Source organism: Silene latifolia, chromosome Y (genome assembly GCF_048544455.1).
Source record: "Silene latifolia isolate original U9 population chromosome Y, ASM4854445v1, whole genome shotgun sequence".
Lineage (NCBI taxonomy): Eukaryota > Viridiplantae > Streptophyta > Magnoliopsida > Caryophyllales > Caryophyllaceae > Silene > Silene latifolia.
This window is the reverse complement of record NC_133538.1, coordinates 170399933-170416796: the sequence shown is the minus strand read 5'-3', so window position 1 is coordinate 170416796 and position 16864 is coordinate 170399933. Positions and strand designations below refer to the sequence as shown.

General features: G+C 36.9%; 2 protein-coding genes across 2 annotated transcripts; both read right to left on the bottom strand.

Moving 5' to 3' along the window:
* Positions 1 to 2407: 2407 nt before the first annotated feature.
* On the bottom strand, positions 2408 to 11194 carry LOC141629406 (uncharacterized). The gene is made up of 6 exons (XM_074442417.1): positions 10938 to 11194; positions 3603 to 3695; positions 3354 to 3479; positions 3074 to 3265; positions 2690 to 2959; positions 2408 to 2596 (listed from the first exon to the last, which is right to left on the bottom strand). Exons 2-6 carry the CDS (start codon positions 3672 to 3674, stop codon positions 2408 to 2410), a joined length of 849 nt encoding a protein of 282 aa, XP_074298518.1. The 5' UTR covers positions 3675 to 3695; positions 10938 to 11194.
* Positions 6860 to 8524, bottom strand: LOC141629405 (uncharacterized). Its single transcript, XM_074442416.1, has one exon. The coding sequence runs from the start codon at positions 8522 to 8524 to the stop codon at positions 6860 to 6862; it is 1665 nt and encodes a 554-aa protein (XP_074298517.1).
* Positions 11195 to 16864: the final 5670 nt, after the last annotated feature.

Here is a 16864-nt window from a genome sequence, read left to right as displayed (position 1 = left end):
TTCAGAAAAGGAGGAAGTTCTTATTCAGTTTTCAATTCCGTTTAGTTTGAGTTTATTAATTAGGGTTCGAGGATTACTTCGGTATTGAATACAATTCACTGTTGCATTCGGCTTTGTTCTTTTCCTTTGCAATTCACACGGTATTCTCTGGTTTTATTCAGTTATTTTGCATTCATTCGTAGTTGTAGAATTGCTAGATCAGTTTCCCCAAAGCCGAATTGCCGTCTTATGTTAATTGTTTATTTTACCGCATTAATCATGGATTCTGTAGTTTATTTAGCCAATTTTATTGTTGCCTTTAATTTCAGTATGAGTAGCTAAATTGCTTGTGCTAGGATGTAGGGGAACTGTAGGATTAGGCGGCGTAGAATTAACATGGACTGAAATCGCGTGTCAGTCGATCGACCGCCATACCTGGTCGATCGACTGGCCACGTGAGGTTTTACCTTCGTTTTAATTGTTTTAATTCTTTATTCGACGAATCGAGTGCACACGACTAGTTGAATGTTTAGGATGTGACTGACCCATTGGATCGAGAGATAGGGACAGTTGTTAGATCACCAATTAAAATGACTAAACTATGCCGAGATCGAAAGATAGGTAAAGTTTAGATTATTAGTCACTTTTCAGGACGAGAGTCAGTATTAGTGATATTAGGGACTTATAGCGAGATCGAAAGATGCTATCTGTAAAGAGTGGACCGAGAGGACCTCTTGTTTTCCCGCCTCATGTGTTTGATTTAGACCGACTTAGTTTGCTGCCGCCGAAACTATAGTGAACCGACCATCCTAGTACCCTTCTTTATATTTGATTTAATATATTTCTTTAGTTTAATTTTTATTGTTATTAGCTATAGACCAAATCAAACCAACCCCCACTCTTGTTACCTTAGACTAAATTTAGACAACTTTTAATTATATTCGCCTCCTTGTGGTTCGACCCTGTTACCACTAGCCTAGGTTAGTTTTAATAGGAATTATAAATATTATTTTTGGTGCTCACAACGACAGGTATCAATAAGCCATTACTTCAAACATAAACCAAAGCACTAATAACAAGTATAATACACGATTTACCTAGTAACAGTTTCCACGAAAAACTGTCGAGGCTCCATATATCCAGCAGGATCACACCAATACACATCTCTATCAGATAGACTAATCGCGCCCAACATCCAATGATCACTACGATTAAAACAAGGGAACCATGGTAATATCTTCAAGTAATTAGCCACGAATAAATAAATAGAAGCAAGGTTGAAAAAAGGGAAAGTTTATGTATACCCTTCGTGATAAGGTGCCAATATAAGTTTTCGACCCCTGCCACACTCCCTATAAGTCATAGCTCTAGCAATATAATCCGAATGATACTCTTCACTTACGGCTGCAAATCTAGACAACGTCTCGGCGAACAAGAATCCATGTAAAACAGTAGACTTCAAAGTATCACTAAGATCACTCAAATACCTACAACAATTTCAACTAAACTAGTTCATATAGTTCATAAGAACAATGGAACTTACTTTAATGTTATAAAATGTTAAATATTCTTACCTCATAAAAATAGAAATGTGAGAGACACCTATCTCGCCTTCGTCACACCACTGAATAAGCTCCTCATAAGAAATCAAAGCAGTGTATTGATTAAGGTGTAATATGTGGTCATCAACAGGAACATTAATAAGTGCTCCGCTCGCCTTCAATATACGAGCCTCGAGAAGTAAAGAATTCCATCAGCGGGGTTCTCAAACTTTGCTTAAACTCACTACTAACTTCTACACCCAGAAAAGTGGGGACCAAAGGTTGTGGAAACCTTTGAGTCATCTTCTTCTTCTTCTTCTTCTTCTTCTTCTTCTTCTTCTTCTTCTTCTTCTTCTTCTTCTTCTTCTTCTTCTTCTTCTTCTTCTTCTTCTTCTTCTTCTTCTTCTTCTTCTTCTTCTTCTTCATTACGATCTCCATCTTTATTAATTTTTCTCCAAAAAGTGAACATTCATAATAACTAAGTATAGCATAATACACTTAATTTTTAGAAAATATAAAATTACCTTACTAGGACTATGAATATGATTCTCAGGCCACTGAACATATGAGTCCATCGCGTCAATTAATACTACCAAGTCGTCCCTAACAGGCACAGGCAACTTAGCATTTAACCAAGTGCTTGCATTTTTTTTTTTTTTTTGTAACACGTGGTCATTAACTTAGCATTTTTTTTTAACCAAGTGCTTGTAGTCTAGTGGTATACTTGGGTAACCTCAAAGCTTGCAAAGGCAAGAATTGCGAGTACCCATGTTCGAACCCACGGATGAGCAATGCATGCGGTTATCTCGGCGGCCCCAATTGGGGTGGTTTACATGGTCCAGGTGGTGACATTGGAATGCCTGGGCCCGGGGGGAATAAACCCCTCGTCACCAAAAAAAAAACTCAGCATTTTCCGATCCAGAATGTACTTTCTTAACTTGTACTTTCTTATAACCATCTAGTAGTGAAGTGCCATGAACACTTATGAATTCCGATTTACTTTCCATGAACATCAAGCCTGATGCCACCATCTTATTTGGATTTCTGGGTAATGATAATTCACAGTCTCTCCAACCCTTAAAATTTAGTAAAATCAGAAATTGAAACTAATTCTCGCACACATAATCAGAAATTTTGTGCAAATCAAAGTGATAAATCAAAATATATACCTGTTGCCCACTAGGAGGCTCTTCACGCGGCGGTATTTTTTCTTGTGGTGGCTGCTCAAAGTGTGTCTCTTGACCGGATTGCTCCTCGCTCTCTTGTATTGAGATACCATGAGAACCATCCATAGATGCACCAGCATTCGATCCTTGAGTACTCATAGACATTCCTTTCATGAAACATTCTAATACTTCTTGACTTGGCTTCTCACCACTTTGCCAAAAATGCACCATCATCTTTTTCATATTTGACACTTGTGTTTGCAAAGTATTTATCTGCATGTCGTAAAAAAAAATTCTCAAATCAAGTTTAATGTAAAATAATCTACAAACAATAAATATATTTAGACCTTTTAATAAATTCTTTGCATTATATACATAATAAATTACCGTCTGTTTGAGACGCTCTACTTCTGTCGTCGGTCTTTTGGGAGCCTTTCCAAAATACTCAGTTATGCATATGCCATCAGGAACTCCTCGTACACGGCCACCATGTTCAGGTTTGCCGAGTGCCTTAGCAAGTATATCTTCTCGTCCTTTAGGCACAAATGTACCTGCCTCCACCTCTTTTTCTAGTTCTTTCTACACCCATTCATAATATTATATAAATATATATTTCTCTAAATTCCTAGAAATAAATAATGATTCATATAAAAATTGAAGAACTTACAATTTTCAAAGCGACTTCCTTATCATATTCGGTCAGATTTCCGTTATTAGGCGTCTGACCCTTTAGCCAAGTTAAGTGTCGGTCAACTTTCTCCAATATGTGTCCTTTAGCGGCAAAGTCTTTCTTCTATAAAAAAAAAATTATGATTATTACTGTGATGAAATTGGTATTTTAGACTTTTAAGTCAACAAGGAAACTGACAAGTCTTGTTAAGACTCTAAATCAGACTCGAGTTATCCAAGTACTTACGACTTTAATTGCAATCCCACGGTAACCTGCTCGAGAGCCATAGAACCTTGTCTTCTTCATAGAAGCATTCATCTTGTTTTTTGCACTTATTTTCTGACATTTTACAAAAGTATAGTTATATATATATATTGTATAAATGTCTTACGAGTTAACATTTCACCAAAAAAAAAAGGATTAATTAATGTGAATAATCGGTACAATTAGATTTATCTTCAACACTGGTACAATTAGATTTATCTTCAACACTGGTACAATTAGATTTATCTTCAACATTGAAATCACCCATAACAGCACAAGGACTAACTTGCTTAGCAAAATTAGTCAAGGAACTCCAGAGATCAAATCTAGTACCTGGACTATTACTTCCATAAACAATAAACAGATGAAAAACTTTACCAGTAGCTAATGCCTCACTTTACAGTGAACCACTTAAGCATGCTCTTCTAAAATGTCAACAGAAGTAGTAACAAGATCCCATAGTAGCCAAATACGACCATTATAGTGCTTATTGTATTTTGTCAAATGGTAAAACTTGTTGAAATTTTTTTTCAAAATTCAAGAAGCTTTACTACGCTTCGTTCTAGTCTCCAAAAGCCCTAAAATAACCACTTTATTATTTTGATGAAAGACTACACCTCTAAATGCTTATTCAGCTTATTAAAGCCCCTGATATTCCAGGTTAAAACAATCATTGAGAAGACTTATCTGGAGGGTCTACCTCAATGGCATCCACTAAAATCCCATCCTCAACTCCTGTAGAGGCAAGGACTTGAAATTTATTTGGAGAAGTCACTGAGACAGAAGCATCCTCATCAACAAAAGCGATTTTAGGAGGAGTACTATCATGAGAGATTCTCCCATTCTCTTTTCTATGATCTAAATTCTCAACAATGGAAACCTTAGCCTGGCCAGTAGAAAGCCCTATTTCACTGAATTCTGAGTGCATTTCAGAGCTCTCAGAAAAAGTGGCAAAAGTCTTAGTCAGGGATGTAGAACCTAGCTCAATGTGTTCTGAGCTCACTGTCACCTACAATGACCCTGCACATTCAGTTTAAGAACCTAAGGTACCACCTAGAAACTGACTTCCAGAGGCATGATGCCGACAACTTAACTAGCATTGACCTACTTAAAATGCATCTTTTAATATTTTGACAGTTACTGGGATTGGATATATTACCTTAAATGCAGCAGTAGTGTGGGACGTCATAAACTCACGCCATTTACGGTGAAAGCGCCCTACACATCCAAGTACATACGACTTTAATTACAATCAGTGCATGTACTGGTAAAACTGATAAATACAGTTTTTTAGAAAGTTTGGCCAAACACGAACAAAGAAGAAGCAATTAACAAAAAAAGAAAGAGGCGACCTGCACCAACAATGAAGTATGTATTTTTTTGCCTCACCGTGATACTATCCAAAATTTCTTCCCTCGTGACATCATCATCATCGTCCCACGATTCTATTGTGCAACTAACATGCCTCCGAGCAGTAATGCCAATCCAACTACTAAACTTCCCAGTGTATGTTCCTGTAGGCAATCTGTCTTCTATATCCCACTCCAATTCAATTGGTTTTTTCTCCTTAATAGCTTTTGACACTAAGTCCAACACTGTTTGACCTCTCTCCTTACACCTTCTCTTCCTCTTCTTGCCTGTCTCACCATCATCGTTATTTTTATTCTTCTTAGCTCGTTTACGCCTTTGTGGACCCATTAATAAACCTGCATTAAGAAATTAGCAATTCATCAAATTCAGTAAATGTATTAAAATAAATAGACCGTTTTAAGTTTGACAACATACATAGTATTTATAAAGCAGTTTTACATATAAGCATAAACCAATATTTAAAACCATAACTTACTCATGTGTCAACACCGCGAGGGCGTTTTTTCGAAGGGGTATCGGTAGTAATCCATATTCCTTCATTGTGATCATCGCGGGTATATAAACTCGAAGTATTGAGAGTGTCCGAATCATCTAAATTGGATACATTACGATCAAAACCCTCAAATACAACATCTCCATCAAAACTATCCACATCTCGCCTACTCCTTACGGATAAAACAACTGACCAGTTTTTATCCAATGGATTGGTGACATAAAACACGTGCTTTGCTTGTGTAGCTAAAATGAAAGGATCTTCCTTATGTCCAAATTTATCAAGATTCACCAAAGTAAATCCTAATTCATCCTTACGGACAACAGTTTTACTTTGAGACCATTTACACCAAAATACCGGTATTTCGAAATCTGTGTAACCTAACACCCAAATCTCTTCAATAACTCCGTAATAATGCATCTTACTTAAAACTGGATTCTTATCTTTTGAACTAGAAAATTGCATTGCTTCAACTTCTAGACACACTCCACTATTTTGCATCGTACTCTTGTCATCTTGCTCACGAGTGTAAAAGGTGCACCCATTAATGGCATAACCACTATAAGAAGATGCATATGTATTTGGGCCGAAGCAAAGTCTTCTCAATCGGGAAGAAATACAATCAGGATAATTTTTTAGGTCTTCTATCACCCTCGACCCTTAAACCAAACTCTAAATGTCTTGTTGTGCTCACTTGTGATCCACATCTCGGTTTTATTTCGATGATTCTTCCTTAAGAAAACCATGTGTTACTCAATATAAGGTTGTACCTCATCCTCTTTATGAAGGACATATGTGTGTGATGTATGCAATTTATCAATTGCCATATTTTGATTGACATAACCCCTAAGACCTTTGCCCATCATCCAGTCACTATGTCGATTTTTAAGAATGCCAAGTAACTCAAAATTTGATAAGTGTGTATAACAATAAGAAAGTGCTTCATCAATGATAGCACGCTCAGCAATGCACCCTTCAGGACGATATCTTTTAGACGTATAATCCTTATATACTTTCATCAATCTTTCAAAAGGATATTGATACCTTAAGTAAACAGGTCCAAGATACTTGATCTCTCTAACCAAGTGTACAGTGAAATGAACCATAATCGTAAAAAATAAAGGAGGAAAATAAATTTCGAATTGACAAAGAGAAGTGACAATTAGATTTTGCAAAGCATCTATCTCTCCAGGATCAATAACTTTGTTACATATGGCATTAAAGAAAAAACAGAACCTGGTTATGGCATATCGAACCTTTTTAGGTAAAATAGAACGAATGGCCACGGCTAGTAACTGTTGCATCAAAGCATGACAATCGTGAGACTTTAGACCACTAAGCCTAAGATCCCGCATTGACACTAGGCTACTAATATTCAAGAATATCCTCTCGGAACTTTAACACCATGCAAACACTTACAAAACTCTATTTTCTCCTTTTTAGAGAGTGTATGGGCAGCAGGAGGCAAATAAGTCCGTAGTCCATCCTCTTGCAGGGCTAACTCGGGTCGAATTTTCATATCCATCATATCCTTCCTAGCCGCCGCGTTGTCTTTTGACTTATTTGGGACATTCAAAAGAGTGTTGATAATATTGTCACAAACATTCTTTTTAATATGCATAACATCCAAACAATGTCTTATGGACAGTTCCCGCCAATACGGGAGTCGCTCAAAAAGAGGTGACATTTTCTTGTATCCACGAGATGCTAATTTATAACACTTTTTGCCATATGTAATTTTAATATCTTTTACCCTTTTATATACATCTTCACCGCTTAACATCTTAGGACATAGACGATGATCAGGTTTTCCATTGAACGGTTTTTGTTGCCTACGATATGAATGATCTTCATCCAAAAATTTACGGTATCCTAAGAAAGCTTGCTTTCTAGAAAACCTCAAATAACAAGAATCAACATCTTCCCCACACAAGGGGCATGCCTCTTTTCCATGCACAGTATGTCCACACGGATTACCGTATGCAGGAAAATCAGATATAGTGCATAATAACATAGCTTTCAAATTGAAAACACTATTTTGGTAGGCATCAAATACTTTTATCCCTTCATCCCACAATGTTCTCAAATTATCAAGAAGAGGCGTCAAGTAAACATCTATATCATTACCCGATTCTTTAGGACCGGAAATCAATAAGGAGAACATCAAATATTTTCTTTTCATGCACACATATGGAGGTAAATTGTAAATAGTTAAAAGTACAGGCCAAGTGCTATGTTGACTACTTAAATTCCCATAAGGATTCATCCCGTCAGTAGAGAGTGCAAGTCGAAGATTTCTGGGTTCTTTCCCGAATTCGGGATACTTGGCATCAATGTGTCTCCACTCTAAACCATCAGACGGGTGTCTCAATTTGCCATCATTAGCTTTTGCAGATTTATGCCATGTCAACAACTTTGCATCTTCTTTATTTGCAAAGAGTCGTCGTAACGTAGGGATTATTGGAAAATACCACAAAACTTCTGCTAGGATCCCCTCCTTCTTTTTATATTGCCATTCATTACAAACTGGACAATGAGTCAAACTCTCATATTCCTTGCGATATAATATACAATCATTAGCACATGCATGAATCTTCACATATTTCATACCAATTCCTCTAAGTATATTTTTTGCCGCGTATGTACGATTAGGAAGAACATTATCCTCCAGAAGCATGTCCTTTAATAATTCGAGCAGGTTGGTAAAACTTTTATCACTCCACCCATTTTTTGCTTTCAAATTATACAGCTTAACAACAACTGACAATTTTGTATAATTCTTACAATTCTTATACAGAGGCATTTCAGAGTCTTTTAACTTCTCTAATACAATGCTTGTGATGTCATCTAAATTAGTAACATTGGGATCTTCATCTTCACATATTATGTCATCTTTATCATCGATATCAAGTTCAGGGTTATCTTCTTCTACATTGTCTTCACTTATCCTATCTCTCAATATTGTTTCTAACTCATTATCGTCAAACTCGTCAGCAGAATACATATCACAAGAATTCGTATCCCAATCCGAATCATCCATTGAGCCGATACCTTTTTCCATAGGAAGAGTTCCCGGCCCCCCTCAATCTCAATCTCTCCTAACTGAACACCAACATCTTCTTCCATTCTCTGTACCACTCTAGACTCCCCGTGAAACCTCCAACATCTATACTTTGGATTAAAATTATTCTTTTCCAAATGTATTTTAACTTCCGAGAAACTCATATATTTGATATTCAGACACATATCACAAGGACATGGCATATTAGACGTGTCTTTAACATTCTTTCTAACGAATTCATAAAATTCAGATAAACCGGCATCATATGTAGAATCATCTCTTTTCCCATCTATCATCCACGTATGATCCATATTGATCTATATAGTAGAAGAAAGTAAAAAATATTACAAGGAAATTAACCATACAATAAGGATAAATAATACAATCTCAAAGCATTTCCAACAACATTGAACATAAAAAAAAAAAAAAAAAAAAAAAAAAAAAAAAAAAAAACTTAAACCACAGTCTTAGAAGGGTAAAATCTCATTATTATTAAATTTAAGACATATCAGAGAAAAATTATTTCCATTTTGAATGAATGGTGCAAAAGGCTCACTATTTAGAAAACTGACTGCAGTTCATTTTAAACTGTTGCCCTGCACTAGGGTAATGTAGTTGTATCATTAAAGTTAAATGAAGTCATGAGTCATGTAAAATCAGATGTATCCATGACTAAAACTCTGAAATATAGGCAACAGCAAGCACAAACCAAATTTCTAAAAGGAACATTTTATATTTTTATGCAATCCTTAATAGTTAATACTGTAACTGCATAAACAGGTTTCTAAATTTCAATATTTCAAAGAACCTTGTACATCAAAGACGAATATATAGTTTCTCTACCCCGAGCTGCACAACAGTGCAACCATCAGGGGAAAAAAATTCAGAAAGGCCAAAACAGAAACTGTCACCACATCCTCATCTATGTGCATTACTTGTATTCAACAGAAAGCCTCCCTCGTATAAGCAAGAACCAAAAAAAAAAACTTTACCTGCACATTACTAAATCAGGGCCAAATGAGTGGTTTAAGGAACAAATATCTGAGCCTTTTATGAGTGGTTTAAGGAACAAATATTTGAGGGTTGAGTGTTGGCATACTACCTGGAACCCTCACAACATTCTTAAACACTGCTTTATTCACTGGTTGTGTATGTTAGATAGGTTGCCTACGCTGGACAGGATTGGTAGGTTTGGTGTGACAGGAGGATGAGAATTTGTTAGCCATTGGTCAAAGGCATATGAATAAGTATATCTAAATGCTCTTCCCAAGGGGTAACTGGAACTAGACTCTCCGAGTTTTTAACGCAAGGGTAGAGCTGCATACATGATACATCCGACTCCCACTTACCTCACCATAAGCGGGACCTTTGTGGTTCTGGGGTAATGCTCTTGTATGTACTTCCTACTACCTGGATAAATAAATTGCTCAGGTCATCTTAAAAGCTGCTTACAGCTGACCTATCCATATTTCAACATTCTGATAAATTATACATATACTTAGTTTCATTACATGATTATCTTATCCAGCTGATAAACATTTACCGACTGTTTACATGAATGGGTTGTTCCTATCCTGTCTCCATTCATTATTTCTTCCTATAGATAGCAGATTCATTATTTCTTCCTAAATTCACCCATATCCATATCCTACCCTATATTAGAAAAAAATTCGTCATCTATATCCCACCCATTTAATTTCGGATGGATGGATATCCACAGGGTAAGGGTGGGACTGCCATCCCTACTCACTAGTCACTAGTTTCTCTAACCTAAGGCTCTGTTATTTCTGCCAATGCTCTAAATTACTCAACTGTTGCACATCAGCACATCCCACAGCTCCCTCCCTCCATTCATTTCATTTTATTTCCACACACTGAAATATATGAGGACACAATAACAACACACATGAGAAATGCTGAACCGACGAAGGCCAAAGACTTGAAGAGTAAAGTGCAGATTCCAAGTTTTTGTCCTAGAGTCTGTCTTCTTAACGTAGTAAGACTAAGCTGTAACATGAATCTGGAAGTTAATTAACAGTTATCATAAATCATAAGAGCTTGTAACACCGTCTCACTGCCAGTCTGCCATAACTTGATGAGACCATCAAAAGAGGTCAGTCACAAATACCTTCAACAAAGCCCAAGATGCTACTGATACATACATACAAAATAATTGGTTTTGTGGTTTACTTACCGAATATCTACTCATCTACTTCGTATTATTAAACTCTAAAGCCGCAATTTTTTCTTATTATTTCAATAAAATCAATCACGGCTTGCTTCAATAAAATATAAAATCAATCACGGTTGCTTCAATAAAACATAAAATCAATCACGGCTTGCCACAATTATGTAGGAGTACAATATAAAGTGAAGTTAATTAGGGTCTTACCAGCAGAACGATCGCCAACGATGAAGGGCGTGTACAACCAGGTGGTGGACGACATAGAAGCGACCAGCGACAACCAAGGATAACCAGCGACAACCAAGGGTAACCAGCGACAATCAAACTGTGCTAGGGCAAAACCAACGATCGCTAGGGCAAAAGTGATGATTGTAGCGTTTGAATGAGATAGAAGTGTAAACGGTAGTCAATCGTAGTCTAATTAGGGATTGAAAAGAGAACGGTGGTGATTGTGACGGTTCTCTTTGTTTATTTAAGAGAATGGTTAGATTAATTAACCGGTCTATTTGTTAAATTATGACGGTTGGTCAACTCGAACCGTTCTCTTTGTTAATTTAAAAGCACGGTCAAAACAACCAACCGTTCTCTAATGAAATTCTATATGCGCGCCAACCTAAAAATAAGAAAGAGATCAGTTCTGCTATCAACCGTTCTTTAAGTGGCGTTCTTAAAGCCTTAAATTATAGTAGTGAAACCGCTCGATCGAGTACTATAGTGCTCGATCGAGTAATTTTTGTGATCGATCGAGAGGTGCCTTTTTGGTGGTCCTTGATCGAGTACTTTTTGTGCTCGATGGAGAGGTTTTTGCTAGGAGTTACTCGATCGAGGAGTTCTAATGTCCTCGATCGAGTACTTTTCTATCTGACGCAAGATTTTAATATCTTGTTATCGTATCTTAGGTTGAATAAATATCTTTCCTATAAATAGGAGAGACTTAATTAGGTTTAGGGCTTTCTCTCTCTCTTTTCCCCTTCACCAAAACTGTTCGACGTTACTTCGCTTCTCTATTTTTTTCTGGATCTTTTACTAATGTAATCTCTCTTACTCCCTTTCTATTTAATTTAATTCTCCTTTGCACATCTTTATATCATGTTTAGTATTGCTGTATCTTTCATTATTGTTTTATTTACATTTATGCGTAGCTAAATCCCTTATTGCTAGGATTAGGGGAGCCATGATAGCAAAGCGATAATGTTATAATTAGATTAGATGGTTTTGATTGTGAGAATTGATTCGTAGCATTTTAATTGTAATCGTTTAGTTGAGTGCACACTTCTAAACTAGTTAACCCGGTTAAATTCAGACCTAGATCGAAAGATTGGAATGAAAAGACCCGTTATGAACAATAGACTACACTAATGATGGCAAAAGCTAAGTTAGTAGTATTTTTGGGCGGATAGCGAACCGAGAGGACCTTTCCTTTACCCTTCTCACATCAGACCGACTGACCTTACCTTTAGCAGAATTGTGTGATATCTTGGTGAACCGACATCCTGGCGTCCTTCTCTATTTTTGATCTCAATCCTTTTCACTCTTGCCATTTTAATTGTTATTTCTTTAGTTTAGTAAACAACTCAAACCCCCATTCGTGATACCGATAGACTTATATTAGCAAGTAGACGCAAACATAGCCTCCCTATGGATTCGACCCCGACTTCCCTAGCTGCATTAGTTAGAGACCTTTCGGGTTTATTTTTGATAGGTTGCGATAGCCGTGTCAAATTTTGGCGCCGTTGCCAGGGAAACGACGCTCTTTTCTTGTTTCACTTAAGTTTGTATTTAGCCTCAAGGAATTTATTCCCTGAGGCAGTTCTCATCTTTTTCCTCTAGTTGTGTTTTCATAGGTCCTACAGGTCCTACCTACACAGGATTCTTAGAGAAAGACCATCAAAGGAAAGACTTGAGTACCTCTGAATATGAAGGAAGACAATGGTTATAGTGAATCTCCAATTTGGAAAGCCGAGCTGGAAGCTTTAGAGGCTGCAATATATGGGACAGAACCCATAAAGGAGGGGAATGAGAAGGTAGATGAGTAAATGAATACTCCTAGCACGGTAGAGGTAATATACTCTTTTGCCACTGATTCCGACATTAGGAGTGGTAGATCTCCCAACCGATCTGAGGTAATTACTGATGATAACTTCATGATTATTGGTATGGCTGATAGTAAACTACCTCATGTGACTTCTACTATATATTTTGATACTTCACCCTCTCCTGGTTGGACAAATAATTTAATAATGTTTCACCACACTTGTCATCGGCAATTTGTTAAATTGAGACGATATTTCAGATTGCTCTTATATGCTCCTTTTCTATTTTGGTGCTACTTATGCTTTTGTGTTGCACATGCGCAGATTTATGATCGATTGCTAAGAGCTTTGAGTTGCTTTCATTGTGACCAACTGGAGCAATTGAGATGAAGACAAAAAGAGGTCGTGCGGGACCTATCTGAAACCAGCGCTGACCGGGAGGCAACCCGAATTTTTAATACTCGGTTGTATTTGGATTTTTGAGACATTTTAGTCAGTAGCGTGTGCCTTAGACTTTAGTAGTTCGTCTTTACAAACGATTGATTGCGGAATTTTATTTGCTTTGTAGTTTTTGTTGGTCGTTCGTTGTATATTTGCAGAGTACGTGCATGGAACCTCTCGATCGATCACTTTCGAAGCCCCATTGTACTCGATCGATCACCCTCTGATGATGACCATTCGATCGAGCAGTTTTCTTTCCTCGATCGAACACTTTCGCGGTCCCATTCTACTCGATCGAATGCTTTACTCCTTCGATCGAGTTCACTTGTCTTAACTCACGTGCTACGATGTTATGGGGCTATTAGCGACCTCCCTTGTTGCTGGCTGGTTTGGGGAGGTCCCTACTTCGCGTATTCCTGTAAGTTTTTCGAACTTCATTCTTCTTTTCAGTTTGCATTTCTTTTCCCTATTTTTGAGTACAATGAGGGCATTGTACAGTTTGGTTTGGGGAGGGTATATGCATCCATATCTGTGTCTGCATATTGTTTTTATTGCATTTCTGTTTGCACGTTTAATTTTTGCATGCATTGTTTATTTTAATTTCAATAATTCAAAAATCTCATAAAAATTTAAAAAAAAATTCGAAAAATTAAAAATTTCACGTTTATTTTTGCATTTAGGTTGAGTCGGAACGGTATATTTCGATGATGAAATTGCACTACTTTTAGTCATTTTTGCTTAAGCCTTTCATAAGCTAATATTCTTTTAGCATTATCTTATTGCATAATCTACGAGTTAATGTAGAAATTTAGCTGAACAAATAGACTTGACCTGAAATTTTGGCAACCCACTCATAATTTCTAAGTTTTTGAGCCGTATAAACTGCTGTCATTTATGACCAGTTCATGTAGGATTGTGAGTAGTTACTCCTTGCATAGCATGTATCATTGATTTGCACATATATGAAATTCGATTGCTTTTTGCCTACATACATTCGGGTTAGTGGTTGGTGTCACATGCAAGGAGGTGCTTACATTCCCTTTTTCTTTCATTTTTACCTATTAAACTCCAACTTTAGCCAAATTTGCCTTTGGACCCTTAACTACATCCAAATTTAGCCTGCCTTGTCAAGCTAGTTTACTGTATGTTTTTGCGGTATATAATTTATCGTGCCAAGTTTGGTTTGTATTGTATTGATTTGGAGTTGGTATATGAAGAAGAAGGAGGATGAAATGATGAAAGAAATTGAAAATGAAAAAAAAAAATCAGAAAAAAAACCGAGAAAAAAAAGAAAAAGAAAAATTGAAAAAAAAAAGATTGGTTAATTTCGATTTTGCTCCTATGTTTTATTTTGATCTTATGCGGAGTATGTTTTTGGTTGAGTGAGTTTGTATGTCGAATTAAGGGCACTATGCTTAATTTTGATGGATTAGAAGCGGATATGGTTCATTTGGTTTTGTTTAGGAAGCTAGCTTGGCTATTACCCTCACATTTCCAGAAATGTTTTGCCTTTTCTTACCCATTACCTTACTTCTCCATACTTTTGTAAGTCCCTGGCTATGACGGGACCTTGTTTGGTTGGAATTTATGTGTACGGTAGCTAGAATTGTCTATCATATTAGCTGCATGCATGTTTATGTCGGTCGTAGTTTAGGTGAGCGACTATTTTTCTTCTTCTCTTACAATTCATATGCTTACCCTTTGCTTCATAAGAGAAGAGTGACCTGTGATAGCCCATCATTAAAGGTCTTGCAAGGTCGACGGTTCACCTTTATTATAAACATCTCATAACTCATTTGCATTTGACTGTTTTGCTATAAGAATTAGTTGCTCGCATTAAATCGGTTTAAGTGGACAATTTGTAGCTAGCTCTGAGCTTTCTTTTCCGTTCCATTAGTTTGCATATAGTTTGCTTGGGGACAAGCAAAGGTTTGGTTTGGGGAGGTTTGATGCGTGGATTTTATATAGACTTTTTGTACCGTATTTGCACGCATTTCTATGCATATTTCGTAGTATTAAGCTACAAACGTCCCCCGAGTTGTCTACTTTGGTTTCTCTTGTCCCATTTGTAGGAATGAACCAAAGAGAAGCATAATCAAGCTTAAAACATGTCCCTATGCATACATTTTGGAGATGAGTTGAGTCGGAGCTTGGAAACTACTATTTGGTGATGCGCGTAGAAGTAAGGTAGCTAGGCGAGCAAAGGAAGAGCTTCATATAACTAGTGCCTATTTTGAAGAGCCATGGCTCTATTTATACAAATCATAATCAAGTGATTCAAATTGGAGATGAAAGCTTTTCCTGTTAGCTTTCCAACGCCACTAAAAACGCTTTGTTTGCCCAAGTAACGAAGAAATGGCGACCGGTTGAAATTCAGTGCGCGAAGCAGGAATTACGCGCTGGAAACCACTCGATCGAGTACTTTTTGTATTCGATCGAGAGGTGCCTTTTTAGTGGTCCTCGATCGAGTACTTTTTGTGCTCTATAGAGAGGTTTTTTCTAGGAGTTACTCGATCGAGGAGTTCTAATGTCCTCGATCGAGTACTTTTCTATCTGACGCAAGATTTTAATATTTTGTTATCGTATCTTAGGTTGAATAAATATCTATCCTATAATGTAATCTCTCTTACTCCCTTTCTATTTAATTTAATCCTCTTTTTCACATCTTTATATCATGTTTAGTATTGCTTTATCTTTCATTATTGTTTTATTTACATTTATGCGTAGCTAAATCCCTTATTGCTAGGATTAGTGGAGCCATGATAGTAAAGCGATAATGTTATAATTAGATTAGACGATTTTGATAGTGAGAATTGATTCGTAGAAATTTAGTTGTAATCGTTTAGTTGAGTGCACGCTTCTAAACTAGTTAACCCGAGTAAATTCAGATCTAGATCGAAAGATTGGAATGAATAGACCTGTTATGAACAATAGACTACACTAATGAGGGCGAAAGCTAAGTTAGTAGTATTTTAGGGCGGATAGCGAACCCAGAGGACCTTTCCTTTACCCTTCTCACATTAGACCGACCGACCTTACCTTTAGCAGAATTGTGTGATATCATGGTGAACCGACATCCTGGCTTCTTTCTCTCTTTTTGATCTCAATCCTTTTCACTCTTGTCATTTTAATTGTTATTGCTTTAGTTTATTAAACAACTCAAACCCCATTCGTGACACCGACAAACTTAGATTAGCAAGTAGACAGCAACATAGCCTCCATTTGGATTCGACCCCGACCTCCCTAGCTGCATTAGTAATAGACCTTTCGGGTTTATTTTTGATAGGTTGCAATAGCCGTATCATTTAGGAAAATTATTGTCTAAAAAGCCCGGAGGTTGCTCTACAAAGACATCCTCTTCCAAATATCCATTTAAAAAAGCGGTTTTGACATCTATTTGGAAAAGCTTAATGCCTTTGTGAGCCGAAAAAGCTATCAATAATCGTATGGCCTCAAGCCTAGCTACCGGTGCATAGGTTTCATCGTAATCAATTACCTCTTTTTGGTTGTAACCTTGCACCACTAGTCTAGCTTTATTCCTTAGGATTTCATCGGAATCATCAAGCTTATTGTGAAAGACCCATCTAGTACCAATGACGGTACGATTAGATGGTCTAGGGACAAGGTGCCATACCTCATTTCTTTTGAATTGATGATTGA

Excerpts from the sequence above, each read along its gene's own strand:
- LOC141629406 (XM_074442417.1), bottom strand. The coding sequence starts at position 3,674 with ATGAATGCTTCTATGAAGAAGACAAGGTTCTATGGCTCTCGAGCAGGT. Across the intron at positions 2,960-3,073 it reads TAGAGCGTCTCAAACAGACG|ATAAATACTTTGCAAACACA; the intron begins GTAATTTATTAT and ends TACGACATGCAG. Across the intron at positions 2,597-2,689 it reads AGCCTCCTAGTGGGCAACAG|GGTTGGAGAGACTGTGAATT; the intron begins GTATATATTTTG and ends CTAAATTTTAAG.
- LOC141629405 (XM_074442416.1), bottom strand. The coding sequence starts at position 8,524 with ATGGATGATTCGGATTGGGATACGAATTCTTGTGATATGTATTCTGCT.